Source organism: Schistocerca americana, chromosome 8 (assembly GCF_021461395.2).
Source record: "Schistocerca americana isolate TAMUIC-IGC-003095 chromosome 8, iqSchAmer2.1, whole genome shotgun sequence".
NCBI lineage: Eukaryota > Metazoa > Arthropoda > Insecta > Orthoptera > Acrididae > Schistocerca > Schistocerca americana.
In genome coordinates, this window is record NC_060126.1 from 124192674 (window position 1) to 124213219 (window position 20546).

Below are 20546 nucleotides of genomic sequence, written 5' to 3' on the forward strand. Positions count from 1 at the left end.
TGTTGCAACTGTTGTATGGGCAGTGTGGGGCCTTGCATTGTCATGTTGCAAAAGGACACCTGCTGACAGCAATCCATGTCGCTTTTATTTGATTGCAGGCAGCAGATGATTTTTTAGGAGATCTGTGTATGATGCACTGGTGACAGTGATCCCTCTAGGCATGTAATGCTCCAAAATAACGCCTTTTTCGTCCCCCAAAAGAGAGTCAGCATAACCTTCCCTGCTGATGGTTCGGTTCAAAACTTCTTTGGTTTTGGTGATGAGAAATGGTACCATTCCTTGCTCTCTCTCTCTTCGTTTCCTTTTAGTGGAAGTGAACCCAGGTTTCGTCCCCAGTAACGATTCTTGCAAGGAAGCCATCACCTTCTCGTTCAAAGCGCCAAAGAAGTTGTTCACAAGAATCAACACGTCATTCTCTCATTTCAGGAGTCAGCTGCTGTGGCACCCATCTTGCAGACACTTTGTGAAACTAGAGCACATCATGCACAATATGGTGTGCTGACCCATGACTAATCTGTAAACATGCTGCAATGTCATTCAGTGTGACTCGGTGGTTTTCCTTCACTATGGCTTCAACTGCTAGGCAACAGCCTTGCTGTAGTGGATACACCGGTTCCTGTGAGATCACTGAAGTTAAACGCTGTCGGGCGTGGTCGGCACTTGGATGGGTGAGCATCCAGGCTGCCATGCGCTGTTGCCATTTTTCGGGGTGCACTCAGAATAGTAGCAGCTTCGGTCAAGAATACCATCATAACGCTTCGGGAGAGCGGTGTGCTGACCCCACGCCCCTCCTATCCACATCGAGGAGCATCTTCCACTGAAGTCACACCATTTGCGAACTTCCTACTCCATTCGTAGACTTGCTGTTGTGACAGACATGCATCACCATACTGAACCTTCATTTGTCGATGAATTTCAATAGGTTTCACTATGCAAAACCCGAATAACAGAACACTGTTGTTCTTCCCTGCTGCAAGTCGCAAATGGGGCAGCCATCTTTATACTGATAATGCGACGGTATATGTGCATCTTCACTATTCTGCCACCTACAGGCCATTCTGCACTCTGCTTGTTGCATGCTTACCAACTTACAGGATAACGGCCCGAAATTTCGCTTTGTCATTACAAATTTAAAGTTTTTGTTTAACTCACCCTCGTAGCACCCCAGGAGTGCCAGAAGGTATTTAGTGGACACAGTACAGGGAAGTATTGTTGAAATTTAGCTTATCTTTCTGTTTTGGTTCCCATTTTTGAAATTTGTAACATACACTTTTTAGAGATGTTGCTGTAAGTGATTAGCCGTAAAATAAAGGAAAGCCACTCACCTACAGCAGATCAATGCGTGGAACATAGAAACACATAGCAGAAACCAGCATCCGCAATAGCTTTTGAACAATGACTCTTTTTCTAGCAAAAGCACACATTCACTTACACATATTGGCGCACACACACACACACACACACACACACACACACACACACACACTCCTGGGCCCACGGCAAGACTGAATAAACTAAGCTTTGTGAAGTTGCATACCCTTATAATAGCCTGCAACTTCTTTGTGTGTTTAGTGTCTTTGAGAAGGAGTGCCCTAATCAACTGTCCATAACACATTAGGTTTCTCCAGTGACAACTACAGTGCAATGTTGTATAACAGTTAGCACACTGGACTCACATTTGGGAGGGCTGTGGATCAAATCCGTACCCAGCCTTTCATATTTAGGTGTTATGTGGTGTCCATCACGCCTGTGTGTGTTCTGTTTATTTTGTTTGTTTGTTTGTTTGTTTTTTCATTTTCATTCATCTCAGTGCAGCACTGTCACCCTATGTCCTCAATTATTTCAGTATCTTCCTGCCTGTACAGTTTTTACCCTTTACAGCTCCCTGTAGTACCATGAAGCTTATTCTCTGATGCTTAAACATATGTTCTTAATCCTGTTCCTTTTTATTTTCAGTGTTTCCCATGTGTTCCTTTCTTCATTGATTCTGTGGGAAACCTCCCCACTCCTTTATATTACCAGTCCAATAATTTTCAACTTTCTTTTGTGACCCCATATGTTAAATGCTTAAATTCCCTTCTGTTTCAGTTTTCCTGCTGCCCATGATTCACTACCATACAATGTTGTGCTCCAAATGTAATTTCCTCCTTAAGGCGTTTATTTGACACCAGTAGACTTTCAATGCTAGGAACACACACTGTGCCTGTGTTTGTCTGTTTTTGTTTTCTGATTCCTTCGTCTGTAATAGGTTTCTTTTGCATCCAAAGTAGCAGAATTCTTTAACTTCATTTACTTTGTGACAGTTCATTTTGACATTAAGTTTCTAGTTAGTCACATTTATGTTAATCCTCATTACTGTTGTCCTTTGGCACTTTACTCTGCCCATACTTTGCATTCATAAGACTGTTCATCCCATTCAACAGATTCTGTATTCTTCTTCACTTTCATTGAGGATAGCAAAGTCGTCAGTGAATCTTATCATCGATATTGTTTCACCCCGTATTTTTATCCCACTCTTGAAACTTTCTTTTATTTGCATAATTGCTTCTTCTTTTTGCATAATTGCTTCTTCTGTGCATAGATTGGACAGTAGGGATGGAAGACTACATCCCTGTCTTACACCCTATTTAATCTAAGAGTTCTGCTCCTTCCTCTGCATAATCATCTTGAAAATTCAGGACCTTTGTTTTGATTTCGTTTTGGATGAATGTGTCTCCACAGGTTCTCTTTGATGTGGATCCCCTCTGAAATATCTGATATCCCATTTACATTACTTGGCCCAAAACTACTCGGTAGTATGCAGGTTGCACCCAAAACAACTGCCCAGCACATTTTAGTGTGTTGAACAATTGACCTCACATTAGAACATATTTTTCAACCATATACCATCATGTGAAGAAAAACAAGCCACTCGGAGTGTACACACACATGTATCTCAAATTTTCTGCAGTCTTTTCCTGTTGTCCTGTTTATTTACAACTTCTGCCATTGAATGTCTGGTTTGCTACATGTCAGTGAATGTAATTTAAGATGCTCTTCAATCCTGCAAGAATTTGCAACAGTCTGTTTGTTACTTCCAGGTAGGTTGATGTCAGATAAAATTTTTCATGACATTGACATTCAAGATTAATGATAGGAAAATTACATGTCCTCAAAAAATTCCAACATTAAACCTGTAGCAAGCGGAAGCGTAGCTACTCTGTACACATATAAAGAAAACTGTGTTTGTGTTACCAAGGTAAACCAGTATAAGCAAAATCACAGTGTAATCTTAGTTTAATTAATTATATGAGCTCAATCACTGTTTTAATTAAATAATAACAAAAAACTTTCTTTATATCACTTTATTGCCACATACAAGTGTTACCACACAGTATGAAGCACTCTAAGTATTAAACAGTGCTGTTGCATCAGATCCCAGCCAACCACTTGCGTGATTACTAATCGTGTTGTAGACACATTGTGCTGCTAGCTCATAAGTAGGTCATTTTCTTACACGAATAATCAGTTTTTCTCACCTATGTCACTGTTTTATATTACTGACGCTCACATGGACATATGACAGCACAACTTATCACTGTGTAGCTGAAGGAATAGATATAGGCTCACAATTGTAAAACGGCAAGAAACAGTACGAGACATATTCTTTGTGGTTGGCACACTTTATACAGATGCTCAAGGGTTAACATTAATTCTTAATTGAAGAAAAAAAGATACACAACTTTTTGGATTTTACACATAGCTATGAAAATACACATAGTCACTCCTAACAACACTGTAAGTAGTGTCTAGTGAATGCTTATTGCCAGAAATTTGGAATCCACTGCATATTGGAAAAAACTGGGCATGTACACAGTCTGAAGTAGCTTTTTACAAATTTCTGCAGAACTGATACATTGTGTTGACATGCTCTGCCTGCTAACAAATGACCAGCAATTCAAAATGACATTTATGAAGAAAACATCTAAATTGCTTTCTTGAACATTTCATTGTCTGCTAGCATTACCTCATCAGTTACTATCTTATTATCTCTAGACAACTGTTGTTTATCACCACTGCCACAGTAGGTAACAGATTTTCCCATTACTTAACCTTGGTGTGGTGTTAAACTGATAACTCTTATCAGTTGTACTGTGTGTAGGCTATTTGATTCATATTTAGATGAAATAGGTTTAAAGTTCTTTTCTATTCATTCTACCAGGTTTCCCAAGATTTTCCTAGAATGGTGGCATGAGCCAATGAAAAAAAGGTCTTGAATGATTTCCTGCACCATCTTGTCCAATAGAAGCTTGTGCTTTCACTGATATTGATAAGATAATAAACTCAAAATTCCCTTACAACCAGGCTGTTGATTTCTTAATGTGTATTCTGAACCACGGTGCTGTTGACATGGTTTCTTAAAAAACTTGAGCAACTTGGCTCAGTAATTACAGCATTGGACTCATCTCTGGAAGAAACAGGCTTTAGATGTCTGTCTAGCCATCCAGATGTACACTGTTTGTAGGGTCCATAAATCACATAAAGAATATGGCAAGGCTGTTCCATTGTCAAGGGGATATCCAAGCAATATCCTGCTTCATCCTTCTCCAATCTGACCATTAGATCATCTGTAATGACCTTGATGTCAACAGGTGTTAAGTCCAAAAAACGTGAGGAACCAATGAGGAATTGAGCCTCCGGCCCTTGGGCATCTGACATTTATCCATGGAGCTACCAAGGGAAAACATCAAAAGTAACATTGGCACATCAACATTCCTCAAGTGTGTATTCGCTTAACTTGGGTTTTGAACACTTACAGTAAGGATACAATTTATCGTCAGGCACCAGTATGCTGTTCATTTCAGATACCCTGACAGAAGAGAGGGAACATTGAATTGGAACAGGTACTGGTGATTTAGATTATCGTCTTGGCTACTGATACAAAATCAACAGTCTTTTATTAAGTTCCCTTAATAGTTTTGTAGCCTGTGTCTAAAAAAAATTTGCTCTAAGTTACTCAAGAAAAACTACTTGTTCCTCCATGCCCATAAATTAAAAGAGGAATTGCTCTAATAAAATTCATAATGAATAAGTTCCATAACCTGCTTAGGCAAGTAGTCCCATTCCAAGACAAGTTTTGTTCATGTAGGTAAGAAAACAAGTCCTGTATAAGTAAGTAATTACAGTATATCAGAGTCAAGTAAATGATTCAGCGAGTAACATAAATTAAAACTGAGTGTATGAAGTAAGCAGTAGTCACCAAAAAGTCATACACATTTCATTAACACACCTCATGCATCTTGAGCTTAATATTTGAACTTAACAAATAAATGAACTGTACACCATGTTCTTCCTCTTCTCTTTGGATATTAGGTTCCAAGGGCGTGATGCTATCTGAAACCCATGAAGAGTTCTGTGCAGTCTGCTCGAATGCTCAGTCGGCTACGAAGTAGCAACACAGTAGCGGGAAGTCAAAGAGCATCTCCTAATGGCTGTGATACAAATTGGCAAGTCTGCAGAACCCTCATTAGGCATCAAAATAGCGCCAGAAAAGTCGCATTAATTTTTCGTTGTTGGTGTATGTATAAGGATACGAGTTTTTTGACTGGAAATTCAAATAGTGCTGTACCTATACCATTGTAAGCTATGTTTTTCCATATGCATTGTAACACTAACACCATTGATATAACCTCTTAGTCAACTAAAATCCTGATGTATTGGCCATGTCAGTTGGTTTTTAAGAAAAGTGAGTAGTAGTTTACACATAATTTCTAATCTAGCTTTTGTTATTGCTTTGACAATTTATCTCCTGTACAAAATACATTTGTACAGAGACTCCTATTTCTTGTGGTCCACTTCTCATTCCTAACCTTTGTAATGATGAGTCAGCCATTGGACAACAGAACTAACACTATGTTTAAGGGTCTTAACAATATCTTTAACACACTGAATTTTCACTGTCAGTGAATACTTCTACCAAGGTCAACAGGCCTGATCTTACTGGCAATCCAGCCAGCTATTCTCTACCCTTTATTTCAGGCACTATATCAGAACATTGGTCATTCATGACCAATTTCAGGTATACATTGGCCATCTTAAGATTCTGAAGTGTGTAAAACATCATTTAATACATTAACCCTTTTCTCCACAGACAGACTGCTGTTTTCTCCTAATCCTGTTCTTGCTAGCTTGAGTTCTACCACTGTCCTTGTTGAGGCAGGTGCTATTGATAGAACATCACTGTACAACAATATTCCAAATGTAAATGGCTTGTATGCTCTGGAGAAAACCCAAGCAATTGTTTGGATTAATATTTATTTCACTTTTGAGATCAGAAGAATAGCCTTGGGAATCAAAATGGCTCTCTACTTTGACAGCCTCTTCAACAGGTTACATGAAAGAGAATTGCTTGGGCCCTCGGAACTGGTATGGATAAAGTTCATATGAGACACTTTTGCCATCTGTATTCTTTTTCTGACTCAATACATTTGCTACATTTTGTTTTACTCTTTTTACAGATAGTTTTTTACTGTGAATACCCTTGTAGATCATGAACTTTAAATTATCTTTCTCCAAATTCCATAATATTTTTGTCAGTGTTGATATCCATGTGTATGATTATCTCCTCCTCCCTTTACTTTCGAAAAAATCCACCAGCAAGCAGCAGTAGCTTCCCTTTCACAGTAATCAGTCCCCTCACTTTAACTCTTGGGCTTTAGGGTAAACATCTGTCCTGATGCAAGCTCTTTCAGTAACCCATAGCTTAAAAAGTATATTGATATTTATTTGAATTTTTGAATATGTCTTGTTATTTTATTGTACTTTGTGTCACAATGTCTTATTTGTGTCATAGTAAACTGAAGTGTGTTATATATCTTTGCATATGTATCAGTGAAACACCATTTTACTTTCACTGCTACGGTGTTAACATGGAATGTTAAGGAAGACTATTTCATTACAGGTCACCATTTACAGGACAGCTTGAGTATCATGAACGCAAGGTTTCATTGCTACGACTAAGTTTAAAGATAGCTACATGTGCCCATCTTGATCGGTTTGCTGAAAGACCTATAGAAGAGATTCGCTCTTCATGTCAGGAACTAGGAAAATTGGCTGATGGGATAATACAAGATATTGTGGATCCATTAGTTCTTCAACCAGCATCACTTGACCTTGCCACCCTGAGGAAAAGGCCTGGTGATGAACTTGTGAGTATTAGAAAGTATAGAAAAAAATATGTGCTACCTGTAAACTCTATCTATAGTGATCATCTCTCCAGCTCTGAATCAGCAGAATTTGGAAGGTATTGGGCCACTAGTATTTTGTCTCTGGCCTTAGCAGTCAAACAATAATGTATGCATTAACTTTGTAGTAGTTATTTGTGCATTTGTTGCTTTTGAGAACTGATATGTATTTTGTAGCAATAAGAACTATTATTTAGCCTGCCAATAAGTCACTTTCCACAGTTGTAGCAAACAACACAAATTCACCATATTGATTGTTACTTAACTTTACTTCAGCAGTGTCCCAATGGAACCGACATCATTATTCGATCAGTCTGTTGTGCCTCATTTTGCATTACACTCAAATTTAGATCTGGACTTGTAATTGATTAACCCATCCCAAGACAAAAAACTCATAACAGTGGCATATTTAGTTTTTTATGGCTTTTGTATGACCCCATTCAACAGTCGATGTGGCAAATCTGGGGAAAAAAAAAAAAAAAAAAAAAAAAAAAAAAAAAATTAAACTTATACAAAGTAGACAGTTTCAGTGGCCTAGTTTCATAATTGGCTACTCATGAACTGGTTTTATTCTGTCAATGTAATTTCCTTCTTGTGTTAGCTGTCTCCATATAATTACTATTAGCACTGTTATAAAAATTTAACTAATGGCACACTTCCATATGTTGCTCATTGCCAGGTCTCAGCCTTTTATATTTTGCTCATGTGTATCCTGTCAGTTGTAATTCATTCTGCATTAGTTCGATTCTCATTCCTGCCACTGTGTGACATTCCAAATATTTTTCCAAATAGTGTTGCGAATATTTAATGTATCATTGATGTAACCATTGTTTACTTACTATTATTGTTTAGTCATAAAGTTTTGGGAAAAGTCGTGCAAGCAACTACTTTTCTAAAAAATTATCTTCATGTCTTGTCTAGATATAATGTGCACTAGTGCATCCTCTTAAACCACTTAATAAAGTGTCCTTGATATACTGCTATGGGAAGGCTGTTCAGGAGGTGAAGTCAGTTCCATCAACTTGTGGTACCAAAGAGAGATGCGGATAGTTGCTTTTTTTTAAAAAAAAAATGGTAAAAAGATATCATATCAATCCATACAGACATGTACACAGCTACAGCTATTTTTGTTTGATAGTTTTGAAAACAAACAAAAAAGTAGAGGCATACTCCAACACTCCAATAACAGGAGTACTGTGAGTATGGTGGTAGCTACAACATTTTCTGAAAGCAAAACCCATTTTCTTTGATAGCAGCTACTGGTGGACCTCTGGATATACGTGTATCGTAAAGAGCATTTTGGATCCCATGAATAAATTTAAAAAAAATTGTTACTGTGGAATGAGAAGAAACCCAAGATGCAAAATGGGACTTGCTGTGACCGCTTTAACCCATTTTAAAAATGTAAATATCAGTTGTTCAGATGCTATCCTATTTCTAGTGTAAGAATATGTTCATGAAATTGCTATTCAAACTAACCTTGTTTCCAGTTACCCTCGCCCTCAGGATGTTTGAAGAAATACCTGAACATTGTGATATGTTTCTGTGTAGGATTAATCATGCTCACAATATTTTAATTCAGTGAGCACTTTAGTAAAAGCTGAGATCAATAGTAAACTTGTGCCACTACAACTGACACATGAACTTAAATTTACGTTAATTTTATATGTGCCTCTGAAGTATGTTTTTGTTATTGATGCTGCTATCACCACTACCACCACCACTACTGTCCCTGCTGTTACTAACAAGGGGAGGATGTGGGACAGGGCCCATTGATTTGGCTCAAACTATGAGAGTGGAAGCAGACAGTAACCCGTTTCAAGTTCCTTGTGTATCTCACCATATGCCATAGGAAAAGATAAAATGAGCTCTCAAATTTTTCAGGTAGTTAGTGAGGGAATTTTGAACAATCAATTTCAAGTCAGTGGTGTGGCTCAGTGGTTTAGCACATTGATTGTCAGCTTGCTGGCCTGGGTGTAGTTCCCACTGTTACCATGAATTATTATTATTCCTCGTGATGTTAAACGTAATTATAAAATTTAAATTTATTTTAACACTTCAATTTATATATGTAAAATTAATATGTTCTATGTAGTTATGACTGATTAAATTAATTAATATATTTAAAAAATTAATTTACATAAATTGGTGGAGTTTTGAATGAATAAAATTTCTGAAAATTCTGGCAATTAATTATCTGCTTTTTATTTATTATTAGAAGTTACATTACATTTTGTAGAGTGATAATTGTCAGAGAAACACTTAAAACATAAATATCATTCACGTTATGCACATTTTATGACAAAATTTTTTGAGCAAGAACATTATTTGAATTATGCCTTAAGGGAAAGCATAGTTCATTCTGGTTTTTAAATTAAGAATTTCTTCTGTCATTTTTTATGCATACTGAATTACTGGGGTGAAAACAGGAGCACTGAATTGATGCTGCATGATTGAATGTGTTTAACTGCGTGATAATTCTTGTTTTTGTTGTAGCAGTTCAGGAACACTTCGTAGTCTTTTAATTAACAATGTAAGAAAAAGATAGATTGCTACTTCCTATCTTTTTGTTGCATGGTTGACGTTCCCACCTGGAACTTCCATTGTTTGATTGATGTTTTAATGAGATTTTTGACTTAACAATAGAAACATACACCACAGGGTTGAGGAGGAGGAGTACATTTGGGTGGAATTATCTTCACGGTACACATTAGTTTGCCTTCCTCATTGATGAATGTCTCATCATACAATGTCAGATCTGCTTGGTCACCCCAAAAATCCATCAACAGAAGGAATTTGTTGTTAGCAACATATGGTTTTAATGTTATTTCCAAAAATTTTACATAAAGCTCTTTTATTAGTTTCCCTGACTTGGAGCAAGTAATGACAACATTCTTACCGTATTTACTCGAATCTAAGCCGCACTTTTTTTCTGGTTTTTGTAATCCAAAAAACCGCCTGCGGCTTAGAATTGAGTGCAAAGCAAGTGGAAGTTCTGAAAAATGTTGGTGGGTGCCGCCACAACTAACTTCTGCCGTCGAATATATGTAGCGCTACACGGCATGCTTTGTAGGCACAAAGATAAATACTGGCACCAAATCCTCTGTGTCAGTAAATAAATTTAAAAAACGGTGGAAGACGAGCTTTTTTCTCCGCCCCGAGTTTCGACCACTGCATTTTCGTACATTATCCAACGAAGTAAATACAAATTCCGTGTTGTTCATCTTCGAATGTAGGAGCATTTTAATGTACTACAAAAATCCGACTGGCAAGACTGTTTGGGATGTTTGTCAATATGGCCAACTCTACGTTCTGAATTTTTTCCTACCTGTGAGAAGAGATGGTTGGTAATAGGAACTTTTATGAATTGTGAATCACATGCAGTATTCTCTTCACCATAAGAATAATACGAATATAAACATTTTGCCATGTATTGTTTCGTCTTTGCTGCTATCTCATTTAAATCCTGTCTGCTTGATAAACTACGAAACTAGAGTGAGACAACAGCAAACACGGAAGAATATACATATCATGTCATGTTTATATTCATATTATTCTTATGCCTAATAGTGATACAGTCAGAAATGAAGCACAGCAATTGACTCGATTTTTAAATCTAAGATGACTCTAATTTCTGTGCAGAATGTAATGTACTAAAGAGGCACCTACAAAGATTTTCAAACGGAGAAAAATTTTCACTAAACTCTCGTTCAGAACATCTTCTATCATATGGAGTCTATTATTTGGTTCTTGTTGATCATTATCAAAGAAAGCAGCAGTGTAAGTAACAACAAATAGCAGTTTTTTTTTAAAATTGTAAGCGGCGGTAGCGCGCACAAAAGCAAGCCGTGCCGCGAGCGGCAACAGGCCGTAAACACGCACTATCAGAATGTGACAAACAATACATGACACAGTACAGTAATGAATTTTCAGCTTAGAGTGACGTAAACACCTATAACAAAGAAAACGACGCTTATCAGATCAAAGAAAAATAAGCAATCAATTCAAACCAGACAAGGATACCCGTATAAATAAGGACGGAGCGCCTGACTCATAGCAATGGTTACCTGGTAAAGCTTAACTGCTAAGCTTACGACTCCAACCAAACTACTGTAGCTGTATCGTCATTCATTCGACCTAAATTGTGTCTCATATTACAATGGACCAACTTTGTTTCGGCCTAAAACTTTTCTCTCCCCTTGAATTTCGACTCTCAAATTTCAGGTGCGGCTTAGATTTGAGAATTTTTTTTTTTTCCCTTGATTTCGAGTCTCATTTTTCAGGTGCGGCTTAGATTCGAGTGCGGCTTAGATTCGAGTAAATACGGTATATCCTTCTTATTTCTTGACGGTACTGGCAACTCAAGGACCAAATTTATTGGCTGGCTCTTGCATACATAAAAATACACATAGGAACAATTTCCCTGAAGCAGTTCAACTGTACTGAGCTGTATAAGAGTGGGTGGTTTTGGACAGATTGGGCTCTTTGCCAAAACAATCTTTGCCAATTGTCCTGTTATATGTTGATTCACACTGGCATCCATTCGATACACTGTTAATTATATATTCAGGGTTGAAGTTAGACATTATGTGTCTCATATGTATACAAATGTAATCTGCTTCTTCCAGCATTTCTTCCATGTTGCAGTTTTGTTGACAGTTGATGATTTTTCGCTGTCTTCTTGAATGTTGATATTCGAAGCTTTTTATTCAGGTATCATTAGCAATAAACTGAAATTTTTCTGACAAATATGGAATGTAACCACCATTGCCCATTGTTGTAATGTTCTCATTGTCAGTTGTTCGTAACACCTTGTTTATTCTGAAATCTTCCCATGTTTCAGTGTTGATGACTGCAATTTTGTCGTTACTAGTGCCACCTTTTTCTATTTCTTTCTTTCTTCTTATCAGCCAAGACATGTAAGTATGAGAGTGATATTTGTTAGGATTGTAATCAACATTAAAGCTGTACTTGAAGAAGGAACCTGTTACAAGTTAAATAGGATTCCATAGAGTAAAAGTGTGTGTGTGTGTGTGTGTGTGTGTGTGTGTGTGTGTGTGAGAGAGAGAGAGAGAGAGAGAGAGAGAGAGAGAGAGAGAGAGAGGGGGGGGGGCGGAGGGGGTTTAGTTTCGATACTTTCACCAATCACTTCACTGGTAGAAAATTCTTGTTGGGTTTCCGTTTCCCAATAAAATAAGAAGAGCCCCCCCAAGAAAATCGTGCATACATTTGGTGAGACGCTGTTCACTACTTTAGAGACCAGTACAGAATGTCTGGGAACTATTGAAATCACTATCTGTCAGAAATGTACCATTTAAGCAATTCCTTTTTAACTGTATTAATTAGTGAAATTAAAGTTGTTATAAATAAACTACATATATTTACTTGGCATATACAAATCAAACTGTTTAAATACGTTCAGATTTTATAATTATCAGTTTAACATTGTGAGGAATAAAATAAAATGAAGCAAAAATAAAATAAAGATGCTGTAACTTACCAAACGAAAGCGTTGGTATGTTGATAGGAGACAATAAAAAAAACACACAAACACACACACAAATTTCGAGCTTTCACAACCCAAGGTTGTTTCATCAGCAAAGAGGGAAAGACGAAAGGATTTGGGTTTTAAGGGAGAGGGTAAGGAGTCATTCCAATCCCAGGAGTGGAAAGACTTCCCGTAGGGGGAAAAAAGGTCACGTACACACTCTCTCGCGCGCACGCGCCCACACACACACACACACACACACACACACACACACACACACACATTCGCACATATGCAGACACAGGCAGACATATGTAAATGCAAAGAGGTTGGGTAGAGATGTCAGTCGAGGTGGAAGTACAGAGGCAAAGATGTTGTTGAATGACAGGTGAGGTACGAGGGGCGGCAACTTGAAATTCGCGGAGATTGAGGCCTGGTGGGTAACGAGAGGAGAGAATATATTGAAGGGCAAGTTCCCATCTCCGAAGTTCTGATAGGTTGGTGTCAGTGGGAAATATTCAGATAACCCGGACGGTGTAACACTGTGCCAAGATGTGCTGGCCATGCACCAAGGCATGTTTAGCCACAGGGTGATCCTCATTACCAACAAACACTGTCTGCCTGTGTCCGTTCATGCGAATGGACAGTTTGTTGCTGGTCATTCCCACATAGAATGCTTCACAGTGTAGGCATGACAGTTGGTAAATCACGTGGGTGCTTTCACACGTGGCTCTGCCTTTGATCATGCTCACCTTCTGCGTTACAGGACTGGAGATTAGATACAGGCTCCCAGGTAGATGCTATTTTCCTTTGCTTCCGGAAGGCGTTCGATACAGTTCCGCACTGTCGCCTGATAAACAAAGTAAGAGCCTACGGAATATCAGACCAGCTGTGTGGCTGGATTGAAGAGTTTTTAGCAAACAGAACACAGCTTGTTGTTATCAATGGAGAGAGGTCTACAGACGTTAAGGTAACCTCTGGCGTGCCACAGGGGAGTGTTATGGGACCATTGCTTTTCACAATATATATAAATGACCTAGTAGATAGTGTCAGAAGTTCCATGCGGATTTTCGCGGATGATGCTGTACTATACAGAGAAGTTGCAGCATTAGAAAATTGTAGCGAAATGCAGGAAGATCTGCAGCGGATAGGCACTTGGTGCAGGGAGTGGCAACTGACCCTTAACATAGATTAATGTAATGTATTGTGAATACATAGAAAGAAGGATCCTTTATTGTATGATTATATGATAGCGGAACAAACACTAGTAGCAGTTACTTCTGTAAAATATCTGGGAGTATGCGTGCGGAACGATTTGAAGTGGAATGATCACATAAAATTAATTGTTGGTAAGGCAGGTACCAGGTTGAGATTCATTGGGAGAGTCCTTAGAAAATGTAGTCCATCAACAAAGGAGGTGGCTTACAAAACACTCGTTCGACCTATACTTGAGTATTGCTCATCAGTGTGGGATCTGTACCGGATCGGGTTGACGGAGGAGATAGAGAAGATCCAAAGAAGAGCGGCTCGTTTCGTCACAGGGTTATTAGGTAACCGTGATAGCGTTACGGAGATGTTCAGCAAACTCAAGTGGCAGACTCTGCAAGAGAGGCACTCTGCATCGCGGTGTAGCTTGCTCGCCAGGTTTCGAGAGGGTGTGTTTCTGGATGAGGTATCGAATATATTGCTTCCCCCTACTTATACCTCCCGAGGAGATCACGAATGTAAAATTAGAGAGATTCGAGCGCGCATGGAGGCTTTCAGACAGTTGTTCTTCCCGTGAACCATACGCGACTGGAACAGAAAAGGGAGGTAATGACAGTGGCAGGTAAAGTGCCCTCCGCCACGCACCGTTGGGTGGCTTGCGGAGTATAAATGTAGCTGTAGATGTAGAGTAGGTGGTGGTGGTGGGAGGGTGCATGGGACAGGTTTTACACCGGGGGTGGTTACAAGGGTAGGAGCCATGGCTCCTATCAGAACTCCGGAGATGGGAACTTGCCCTTCAGTGTATTCTCTCTTTCCGTTACCCACCAGGCCTCAACCTCCGCTAATTTTAAGTTGCTGCCCCTCGTACATTACCTGTCATTCAGCAACATCTTTGCCTCTGTACTTCCGCCTCAACTGACATCTCTGCCCAACCTCTTTGCATTTACATATGTCTGCCTGTCTCTGTATGTGTGCAGATGGATGTGTGTGTGTGTGTTTGTGTGTGTGTTTGTGTGTGTGTGTGTGTGTGTGTGTGTGTGTACACCTGTATTTTATTCCTCCTAAGTCAAGTCTTTCCGCTCCCGGAATTGGAATGACTCCTTACCCTCTCCCTTAAAACCCACATCCTTTCGTCTTTCCGTCTCCTTCCCTCTTTCCTGATGAAGCAACCTTAGGTTGCGAAAATTCGAAATTTGTGTGTGTGTTTGTGTGTTTTTTACTGTCTCCTATCAACATACCAACGCTTTCGTTTGATATATAATGGAGATAGGTAGCAGCAGGAATCGAACTTGAACCAGCAAATTGCCGATGCACCACACTACTGATTTGGTGACTATTCCCCAAAAATCCTTGCACTCTATTCGAAAAACGTTTGAGAGCATTTTACGTTTACTATGGCCTACTCAGGTGTCATATTCCGAGAACTTGAAAGGGGCATCTACCTGCTTATACACACACACAGTTTGAGGCAAATCGGGGAGCCCAGTACGAAGGTGTTCCCTTGTAAGTTGAGGATAAGTTTTCAGTGTGTAAATGAAGGCCGAATGCTCTCGTTGGGATAAATGCTGTTATACAAAGTTGATGTAATCACCTACTGTATTGTTATTGTAGAAGTCCACAATTGTACGACATTGATAGCTTGTTCCAATTTTCATCAGAGCATCTGAGGATGTCTGGCAGGTGCCCTCGTGTCATACTTATAGAAAACAACTAGTGGCTGCACTGCTGATGATTAGCATCATCTCTTTGTGGATATGTAAAATTTTAATTAGTACAATTGATATGAATCTTTAACTTTTATGTTTTATGTGAATAATGCTCTCTCTCTCTCTCTCTCTCTCTCTCTCTCTCTCTCTCTCTCTCTCTCTCTCTCTCTCTGCTACTGTTGTATATGTGTGTGGTGAGAACTGTTTAATTTATTACTGGACTTGGAGAGCTTATTTTCTTTTCAGGGCTTTTTCCTGGTGCCTTCTTTTCATGGTATTCATCAAATAGGCGAGATTAAATTTAGCTCACCTGCACATCAATGTGGAAAGATTGAGGAAGGTGATGAAGTAGTTCAGGTCAACTATCAGACTGTGGTGAGTTGTGGTTAGCTTATGTGAACACTTCTTCCACATTCTACTTTTGTGTTACACATGACAATTGTTGGATTACAAAGTTATTTTAAAGAAAACATTTTAATAATCTGAATGTGTATTGAAGACTAAATTCACTTTCAGCGCTACGAAAGTAATTTTTGCCTCATGAGTTTGTTTTCAAATTGTGTTACGGAAATAACACATTTTTATGATTGCGTGTTCCATATATCCTGTAGAAGTCCTGTGTCTTATATGTAGTACATTCTAATTACATTTGTTCTCATAGTGTGGTGTATGAAGACTGTATCTTATTCAATGCACCACTACGCTTTAGAGAACCTAACAACTTTTATGACATACATGTGATTTTTGGTGCAGTATGGATAATTTCCTCCAACACCCCTCCCTTGTCCTCTACACAACCCCTCTTTTTCACACTCGTATTGTAATGCTTTTCATTCTGTGCAATCAATTATACATTTATGAAGGAAACATTGCTAATTTATTTTATTACATTCTAAAACAAGATAAAATGTCATTGCCAGTTCCCTGACTCCATTTGTGTCTAAGAAAATTAAGTGAAAGTAGATCTTAGTTCCTCAAAATCATGTTTTCTTATTAATATCATGTTTGGTCCAATGGGTCTCTGCAATTTCATTTCAGTGCTTATCAGCAACTGGCAGATGATATCATTTTATTGTGTTCATTGATAGTTCCAATAATATCTTGTTCTTAGGTCATTTTTGTTTGCTTTAATAATGTAGTGGATGTATATAATGCCTTTTTTATAATTATAACAGAGACTAAGAAATAAAATCCAATTATTATTGGCAAATCTATTTCATTCAGATATTTTGCAGCGTTTTGAAGAAGTATTTAATGCTAACCATTCCAGTATAGACATGGAAAGTAATGATGTTGAGGTTGACATTCGAAGGTCACAATTGACAACTTCCTAAGAAACAGATTAAGACTTTGCAGAAAGTGAATGTTCAATAATGCTTTACTTCACAAAGAAATAGTTTCAAGAAGTATCGTATACTACAAAATATTATGTTGTGAATTTTTTATTTTTTGTAATTTTTACTTTTTATATTATATTTTGTATGTCAGTGAATGGTGGTAATGAGGCAACATTTAACAAACGTGTGGCCTTTGAACCATGAATAGTAAACTAAACTAAAGTGATGTTTTTAATTTATGTGTCTTTTGTCTCATTAGCAACCTACTGTTCCAAATTGATACATGACATTCAACATTAAAAAAAAAAAACAACATAGTAATGAAGATACTGGGTGATTCAATGATGACTTTATGCACTTTCAGGGATGATGAAATCCGCCGAAGCAATATGGTGAAGGCCATTTAATTTTTAGGTTTGGATCTTCATTTTTGTGTGGTTTTTTTTCCATTCCTTTTTCCACGTGCCTTGTTTAGATGTCTCCTATTCTTTCCATTGGGACTGACGTATAGTCGTTCCCCTTGTCTCTGTGTTTGCTTTCTATTGTTTTGACTTCGGTGCGTATGACCTCAGTTGTTTTTTGGCCCTACAATGTTAGTACAGTAGTACCGGTACATGTATTACACTGTCAGAGATACCAAAAAGATTGCCATTTATAACTTTAGACTCATTTGTTTCCGGACCAGGATACCGTACTTCAAATTGATACTTTTACTCTTTTTCTATCATTCCTGAAAGTTGGTAACACCACCACGCAACAACCTGCCTCCGTGACTGAGGTTGCTAACGCATGCTTGTGCAGTGGCCCTCAACCTGAGGGTGAACCAGTTCGAATTCCGGCAGTGGAAAAAATTTTCGCTGCAAATATTTGGCCAGCAAGTGAGAGGAGAGGTGGTGACGTAAAGTTTCTGATACCAGACTTCACACCATTGTCCTGGTTTAAATACCAAAACTCTCACCACTGTCTCATGAAGTGCATCTGACACTGTTGATGGTGATCCATCACTCGGATGGGATCATTAAGCTCAGCACCCCCCTTGATGCTATTTGTGAGTAGTATGCTATGTGTGGGCACTGGGCTTCACGCTCTCCCTTCTCTCAGCGTCATAATCACCATAAACATTCAACACAAACACATTACACTACACTCGATGCCTCCTCCCCCCCCCGCCCCCCCCCCCACTAAATGCCTGAAACCAATTAAGAAACTAAATTTATTTTATGCAACTGGTTGCTGATTCTCTTGATATGTACAACCACAGATGCTGAAGGTGGATAAAATACCATATTTTATTTCTATAACTAGGTAGGGTGGCAAGCAAAAAAAGTCATGATACTGTTCGAAGAGAGCCCTACAGATGTATTTTTGACTCTGAAGAAGCGCCCTCGGCATACGAAAGTATATGGGCAAATTTATATGAAGCCTTACAGATTGCCAAGTAAAAAACGTGCTGCACCATATTCTCGCTGGAATGATAATTTGCCATCACCAAGACCTGAGCTGCTTACAATTCCAGATTTTGAAATGCCATTGCCGAGGTAAGTGTCTATTTTTCCTTTGTACTACTTAACATGTTATTTTCTCACAGAACACAATTTCACGAAAACCACAAGTTAGAGATATTTTAAATTTGACAAATTACTTGTGAATTCTGCCTTTTGTATGTTTCCAGTGTCTCAAAAGTATGTTTTGATGAATAAATTTGTGATGGGTGGCATCACTAGATGCAACAAAGAACTCCTCTGTGAGAAAGGAAATATTATTGATGTTTTTCATAGATTGCCCATTGAAAATGTGCTATAATGTTGTGCAGCATTTAGCCTAGTTTAAAATGTTGGGTGGTTGCTACTGGTAGTTGCTCTACTATGTTGCAAACAGTTCTTAAAGTACCTTTTTTTTTTTTTAAATATATTATCTCATATAAATGTAGGGTACTGCCCTCTGTGTTTAGTGAGCAATAACCACAAGAATTATTCTGAATTTTTCATTGCTAATCTCCTCCTCTTGTTTTGAACTCATTTTAGTTTATAAACAACCGTGAAAACTAAAGAACCCCAGAGACATGAGGGTATTGTTAATACTGCCTGCAGATGGCACAGTGTCTTACAGGCAGCACTCTATTTCTCAGGTAGCATAATATATCTCAAAAGATTTTGATATTCTCAGTAATGTTGCAAGACCTCTCAAACTAATCTACATATCATCAATATTGTTGCTGATCTGGAAATATTGAGCAATAATATTGACCATCTAGAGGAATTAAACATTGAAGGGGGTAAATAATAAATTCAGTTGGAGGCATTAACTTGGTGGGAGTGCCAGTGGAGGGGGGGAGTGTAGAGTGAGTGAAGGACGTACGAGATTGGGCTCAAATAGAGAGAGATAAGATGGAGGAATATTAAGGAATATAAGCTCACTAGATGAAATGTTAGTAACCCTTAAAAGAGCACAATTGCTTTGGAGCACTAAAGGTATTACTCTGGATACGGGCTGGTGGAGTAAGTGTAGGCTACCTGCCAGTTGGCCGTATGATGCACATTCTGCGTATTCTTGACCCATGTGGTCACCTGTGCGTGTAGTCATTCAGCTAGGGCACTATGATCATGACAGCTTCTTCACGGGTACCTGACTGTGCATCAGCAGTTTACCCATTTTTATTTTTGTAACATCCCAGCACCTGAGACTGAGACATTTTATTTAATATCTGTTTAGGAAGCCGATCCACCTATGGGTTCAGTGAACACACTATTGTTTTAATGATGAATTTTGAAATATGGCTATGGTACATTTCAGAATTTATTGTTAAAACATTAGATAGCTTATTGAACCAACAGCTGATCGGGTTCCTAAACAGATATCAAATAAAACATCGTATGCTAGTGCACTCTTGGAAGCTGGGATACTCGGTCCTGCCAACAGCTACCTGTACAGGAAAACTCATGTTAGAACAGCGCTTGGTTGGGGTATTGTTGATAGAGATCAACATGTTAAATCCACATACACACCATAATATACCACGTGTTACCACAGTGATTATAATTATTGATACTGTGGCGTCTGCCATTTCATTTTAACATAGCAAATATATGTGATGGGCACACAGGTACACATGTGTTATGAATACGGAAGTGAACTAGAGAGATTCTGCACAGTCTGGATAATGTTTCATGAAACCATTATGTCGCTACACATTATTATGTAACAAATGCAGTTCAATTGAATTTAATAATGTATAAATAACTGAATAACTAAACGACAGTTAACAAAATAAAATAATAATAAACTTAAGCAATCTAGACATGTGCAGGACATGTAACTCATATCTCTCATTACTGACACATTTAGGTGACAAAAGTCACAGTATAACTTCTAATGTTGTTTCGGACCTCCTTTTGCCTGGCATAGTGCAACAGCTTCCTGTGCCATGGACTCAACAAATCGTTGGAAATCCCCTACAGAAATATTGAGCCAGGCTGCCTCTATAGCCATTCATTATTGCAAAAGTGTTGGCAGTGCAGGATGTTGTGCCCGAACTGACCTCTCATTTATGTCTCGTAAATGTTCAATGGGATTCATATCGGGCAAT

At 38.4% G+C, this 20546-nt stretch overlaps 1 protein-coding gene across 3 annotated transcripts in view; it reads left to right on the forward strand.

Moving 5' to 3' along the window:
- Positions 1-20546, forward strand: part of LOC124545493 — a 127152-nt gene that overhangs the window by 7731 nt on the left and 98875 nt on the right. For all 3 annotated transcript variants that reach the window (XM_047124436.1, XM_047124438.1, XM_047124437.1), the window contains exons 4-6: positions 6941-7187; positions 15870-15998; positions 18266-18498. In XM_047124436.1, coding sequence (XP_046980392.1) covers positions 6941-7187; positions 15870-15998; positions 18266-18498 — 609 coding nt within the window. The remainder of the gene's footprint in view (positions 1-6940; positions 7188-15869; positions 15999-18265; positions 18499-20546) is intronic.